The sequence below is a fragment of the Scylla paramamosain genome, chromosome 35, assembly GCF_035594125.1.
Source record: "Scylla paramamosain isolate STU-SP2022 chromosome 35, ASM3559412v1, whole genome shotgun sequence".
Lineage (NCBI taxonomy): Eukaryota > Metazoa > Arthropoda > Malacostraca > Decapoda > Portunidae > Scylla > Scylla paramamosain.
In genome coordinates, this window is record NC_087185.1 from 412,501 (window position 1) to 418,862 (window position 6,362).

The 6,362-nt window shown below is 42.6% G+C and overlaps 1 protein-coding gene across 1 annotated transcript in view; it reads right to left on the reverse strand.

Moving 5' to 3' along the window:
- LOC135090477 (gelsolin-like) overlaps positions 1 to 5,479 on the reverse strand; it is a 31,865-nt gene extending 26,386 nt beyond the window's left edge. Inside the window, exon 1 of the mRNA XM_063987221.1 lies at positions 4,708 to 5,479. Within this exon, the coding sequence (XP_063843291.1) occupies positions 4,708 to 4,847 (140 nt within the window). The 5' untranslated portion in view covers positions 4,848 to 5,479. The remainder of the gene's footprint in view (positions 1 to 4,707) is intronic.
- Between the last annotated feature and the right edge of the window lie 883 nt (positions 5,480 to 6,362).

The window sequence follows — 6,362 nt, forward strand, 5'->3', positions numbered from 1 at the left end:
GCTAGTTAAAAGAATGCAAACTCGAGAAGAAGCCGGGAAACGTTTGAAAAAAGTTAAATTATTAGTTAGATATATTTTTTTACGTTCCAAGAGGTAATATTATCAGATAGCTATTTTTTTCAGTTTCAAGAGGCAAGATGAGGCACAGAAGACACGAGACTTATGCAGTGTTGTTATATTGTTACTTAGACACGTGTTTCTTATGTTCCAAGAGGAGGGATGCGACGAAGAGAATACGAGGCTACTGCAGTATTAAGTAATGTTGTGTTGTCCTATATCATCAGTTGGACGTGTGCTCCTTACGTTCCAAGAGGCGAGACGAGGCAGAGACGACGCGTGGCTGGTGCTGTGTTGTGTTATCTTGCGCTGTGTTGTGGTGGGAGGAAAGACATCCACCTGAGAAGTAATTAACCGGAGCCGGGCATCCCTCCCTCTCTCGTTGACTCCTCCCTCGCAAGTAACGGAGGGCAAAATGACACAGGTGACAATTTATGTGCCAACTCAAGCGGCGGAGTGAACCTGTGTGTGTGTGTGTGTGTGTGTAAGCAGAGAAGTAAGACAGATATACATGGAAAATAGTACTTCTTGTGTCATTTTAGTTAACTGTGTGGGGGCGTGGGGGGGCGAATGCAGATATGTAAGAGATGTACATTCTAAAAGCAATTATTTCGCTAGCTCAAGGCGGAATGGGAAACAAGAAACTGAGATGAGACAAAAAAAACTGGAAGGAAAAACAACTACATCTCTCCTCTCGTTACACATGAGGCGATAAGGAAACAGGCAAACTCTCTCTCTCTCTCTTTCTCTCTCTACTAACCCTTTCCCCGGTTTAGTCACTTGTTAATGGGTGTGGGGGTGGTACTCAGGTCAGGGACGTTTGGTACTACACACACACCAATATAACGTTTGCGAACCCATCCACTACTTAATCACATCCACCCATCCACTCAGTCATTAAGCCATATCCACCCACTCACATCCACCCACCCACAGCCGTAACTATAACCATCTATCCACTGATTTATACTCACACACCCACCCACTTCTACTACCTCACCCATTCAGCCACCCACTCAATCGCATCCACTCATCCAGGACGCCCTGACCACCCTGAGTTTGCCCAAGTTGTCGGCCAGACACCGAGAGACCCTGGAGAAGTTTCGGAAGGGCCTGCTGCGTCACCAACGCCTACCCCACATGCTGCCACCCGACGCGCCTCGTCCGGTCTGTGCCACACGACACCACAACCAGATAACGTCCCTGGAGTCTCCGCGCACGGAGCAATACCGCCTCAGCGCGATTCCCACCATGGTGCGAGCCATTAACAGTTAGTTCCTATCTCTAGATTAACCGTACGTTTATTGTTAAGCCCCCCAAAACAAACTGTATATTTTCAATGTAACAACTGCCTTTTAAACCGTTTATCATTACTTTTTTTTACTACCCAATGCACACTACCTAAAGGCCTACCCGCCCATTCATCCACCCGTCTCCTACCCACAAACCCATTCGGCACCCACACACACTCACCCATCCATCATTCAATTTCTACCCAGTCTAAAAACTGGATATAGCCGTAGATCAAGTAAAGATGTATCAGAGTGATTGGTAATTAGGGAAAGGTGTAGCAAGTAGCAGTCAAAGGCCTAAACACAGTTATACAGTTTAGTGACTCGTCTCTGATCGGCGCCACACATACACACTCAGGGCAGTGAAGTGAGAGGGAGTACATTGTTATCACCACTACACCACACCACCATAATACCACACCATTATTTTTATTTTATTTTTTATTATGATTTGTATTATTTTTAATTTTTCTTATTAGCACGCCTAGGATTGTCATTTTTTTGTTGCACCGTTTGTAAAAGTTAGGGGTAGTTTTCTGGAGTTTGTTATTATTACTGAGTTCGGTAACCTTTTTATATTTTGGGTATTTGTTAAATTTTATGACACTTCAGAATATGTAGTGCATTCCAGTCTAGGAGTCTTCTTTCTTCTCGTGATTTTCAAAATGAATTACGTAACGTAAATATAAGGGCCGAGACGCACATTTTCCCTACCTTCCTCCCTGTCTGCACATCAAAATTTAGCTGAACTCCCGAATATTTTCAGACTCAGGGGTGAAGGAAAACCAGAATTAACCACGAAAATGGATGAATAACCCCAAAATGCCTTAAATGAGGTTTAAGTGATTTGAATGTTTTAGCCCAGTTCAGAGCACTCACCATGAAAGTACAGTCACCACCGAGACCTTCCCTCCTCACTCCCGCGTCTCTTAGTCGATATTTCCCTCAATTTCCAGGATTCTTCAGACATTTCCAGGTGTTTTCATGACTGAAATGGTAAAGTGTAGTAGTAGGAGGAAGAAATGAGGAATGTAAGTGTGCGAGGGAGTGTAGTAGTAGTAGTAGTAGTAGTAGTAGAAGTAGTAATAGTAGTAGTAGGTGTTGCCGCCCTGCCCGGACCACTTCCAGAAACCTCCAGGTTTAATTATATAATTAATGAGATATTTATAACTTTCCAAAATGCAGTATTATTAGATAGCCATGTTTTCTTCCGTTTCAAGAGGTAAGATGAGACACAGAAGACGTGAGACTAATGCAATGTTGTTATATTGCTTGTTAGACGCGTGTTTCTTATGTTACAAGAGGAGAGATGCGATGCAGAGAACGCGAGGCTACTGCAGTATTAAGTAATGTTGTGTTGTCTTATATTATCAGTTGGCCGTGTGTTCCTTACGTTGCAAGAGACGAGACGACACACAGACGACGACTGGCTGGTGCAGTGTTGTGTTATCTTGTGCTGTGTTGTGGTGAGAGGAAAGACACCCACCTGAGAGAAATAATTAACCGGAGCCGGGTATCCCTTCTTCCCTCCTTGACTCCTCCCTTGCAGGTAACAGAGTGCGAAATGACAGGTAACAATTTATGTGCCAAGTCAAGCGGCGGAGTGAACCTGCGAGAGTGTGTGTGTGTGTGTGTGTGTGGAAGCAGAGGGGTACGACAGATGTACATGGAAAAATATTACTGTTTGTGTCATTATAGTTAAATGTGTGTGTGTGTGTGTGTGTGTGTGTGTGTGTGTGTGTGAAGGGTGGGGGCGGAGGCGGATATGTAAGAGAATGTACATTTTAAAACCATTATTTCGCTGGCTCAAGGCGGTTTCTCGATGGAAGAAGTAGCGCTGTGTGTTTTTTTTACGAACTCTTAGCTGACGCCATAAGTACAAATGAATAAATGGAAATAAATAAGTAAATAAATAAAAACTTGTGTATGAATTTTATCCCTATAATCAAGAGTTCGTTATCCATTTAATTATACACACAGCATACACTAATAACCACACACACACTCGAGACATTTCATAATTACCTTGCAGACACACACACACCCTTTTTTCACCATGCCTCGGGACTTACGTAACACATACAGCAATATTAGTAAGAGGAACAGTAAGAAGAGCAACATTAACGACACTAACAGTAAAGAATACCTGCAGAGAATAACACAGGTGGGCGTGGTGGCACCTCTTAACTTCCGTCCACCTGCCGCGCCTCTCACACCTGCTCTCCCTCACCTCTCACTAACCTCTCACTCTTCCAACTTGACTCCCTTACTAGTAGTGCCAGTTCTCACCTCGTTTGAGTAACATTAGTCAGCGTACAGGCAAAAAATATAGTGACAGACACAGGGAGATTTAAACTATTACATCACTCGTTCTCTTTGTTAATTATATGCTCTGAAATTAAGCTCTGCACTTACAACATAAAGGATTAACGTCACTCAACTCCCTCCGTTCTTTCATTTCTAAACACGCTCATAAGGAACGTAAAAAAGAGATTACCGGATATTAGGAGATTTAAACAACAGGATTCCATCTCCTTACGTCCTTTTGAAATACTCTAGACTTGCAACATAAAGAATTATCGTCACTCACTGCTGTTAACTTCTTCCTACCTCTAAACACGCTTATAAGTGGCTAGATAGATCGCATTACCAAACATTCTGGCACTTAATCACTTTTTCACAGACACCAGTTCACTTTTTAACAGGTTGCAGTGAAAGTTATTAAGGTTATTCTTTCACTCGCATGCCACAGACACAGAAAAAAGTGTTCTTACTGTCATTTTCAAGGTTACGGAATGAGAAGATGCATATAATTGTGAGGAGGAGGAGGAGGAGGAGGAACAGGAGGAAGACAGGGTTATCACGGAAACATCAACATAAAAATAACGGTGATAATAATGGTGTTAATAAGAATAACAGTAATAATGGTAATAATAATAACTACAACAATAGCTATGAGATAAAGAGGGGTGAGGAGATGGAAGATGTGAAGAAGATTGAGGAGGAGGAGGAGGAAGAAACAAAGGATATAAAGATGGAGGAGAAAGATTATTAGGAAAACATTAAGAAACAAGAGGAGAAGGAAGAAGAGAGAGAAAAGAAGAAATAGAGGGGGTGAAGAGAATAAAAACGAATAAGAAGAGAAGATGGAGAAAGAGAAAAATTAAGATGAGAGAGAAAAAGACGAAAAAAAATAGAAAAAAGAAAAGATGAAACTTATTAAAGGATAAGAAACAGGAGGATGAGGATGAGGATAAGAGGAAATAGAGAAGATAAAAGGAGACAATAATGAGTAACAGGAAGATGAGAATACAACAGCATCATTTTAGCAAGATAACTAGATAAATGAGTGACTTACCCTGCTTCATAGTACTGCGCGAAGGGATACGTGGTCCTCAGCACTGGATACACACACAGCAGCCTCCCCACGGACACGCTCCTGCCCTTCATCTCCTCCTGCTGGTGGTGATGGTGCTGCTGCCGGGGCACGCGCATCATCCACCACAATGCGGCGACCTTCGTGAAACAAGCAGCATCCAGATGGATTCAGTTGGGTACCTTGGTTCGTGTTCACTGGTTCAAAGGTTTCGTTTCTAATGGTACTTCACTTATGATTCGTTTTCTGGGTATATTTTTCTCTTTTTACTTTTCTTTATTGTTACTTTATTCTTACTTTATTTTATTCTTTTTTTGTCACTTTTATCACTGTCCTTTGTTTCCTTCTCTTCTTAATTACTTTTTTTTTCACTGTCTTTCCAAACAAGTATTCTTTATTACCTGTTATTTCCTTCGCTCTTGTTTCTTCTCTTTCCTTTTATAGCTCAGCATTTACGTTTCTTCACTGTATTTTCACTTAAGTTAACATTTGATATACCACACTAAGTTTAGTGCGTTTACGTGAACCAATTATGAGAGTGGTGACTACGAAGTGTGATTTATCCAGGGAGGTGGTCATCTCGTGCTTCCTTGGTGGCGGTCCTGGCCAGACTGACGTCCAGTGTCTAGTGCAGCCTCGCCTCACTATATACGCCATGTTCTCTCATCACGACGATTTTTCATGGGAGTCTTTTCCCAGCAATAATGTAGAATCCTTGTTAATGTATCCCCAGAATCGTGAAAACTCCCTTGAAAGCCAGCACAACTCCCACTACAATCTGTTCAGCGAAGTAGAGATAAGGTGTCAAAGTGTTTCAGAATAATCTGGTTTGACGCTTACTGGTTCAGACCACTATGTCGTCAGTCTGTCCACTGATCTCTTACACTGTCTTGATTTACGTATGTTAACTGATCTTACAGATTGATTTATTCACATATGTTTTCCTTCCAGCACGTGAACATCAAGTCTCACATCACAGTCTCTCTTCTGACCTTATTCTCTTTTCCCAAGCACAATGATCAAACAGTCAACATGTCTTCCCTCACGCTGTTTGTCGCTTGTCACTGCCGTTACAGCCTTTCCTGATCTTCATCTCCACAGTGCCAAAACGTTTAGTCAACTAGTTTTCCCTCACGCTGTTAGTAACTCCTCACCACAATTCGTTTCTCGGGGGCAGTGCAACACGTCTACCTCTGCCTCGCGACAACTAACTTATCTTCCCCTCCTTTCCCAAGCACGATATTCCTTCACGGTGTTAGTCGTTCCTCTCCACAGCTCGGGTCCTGCCAATGCAGCACGTCTACCTCTGCCTCGTGACTCGTGAATACTGGCCTCGGTTGGTCTCGCATCACACCTATGACTCCCTCCCTCCCTCTCTCTCTCTCTCTCTAACCGGTCCTGTGCCAGCCTAAAGGACGCACGTATTTTCACTACACATCCATTGCATTACCGCTACCGTGCCTACCAAGAATCGTACGATATCATATACTCACTGTCCACCCCGTAAGGACAACACGTAAGATATTAATTTCAGGTGCGTTAGCAATAAACGTACCTTGAGTTAATAAATACCTGCTCAGGGGATGCGTATTTTCATGGCAGGTACGTGATAACAAGTGCACGTTCATACCTGTAGG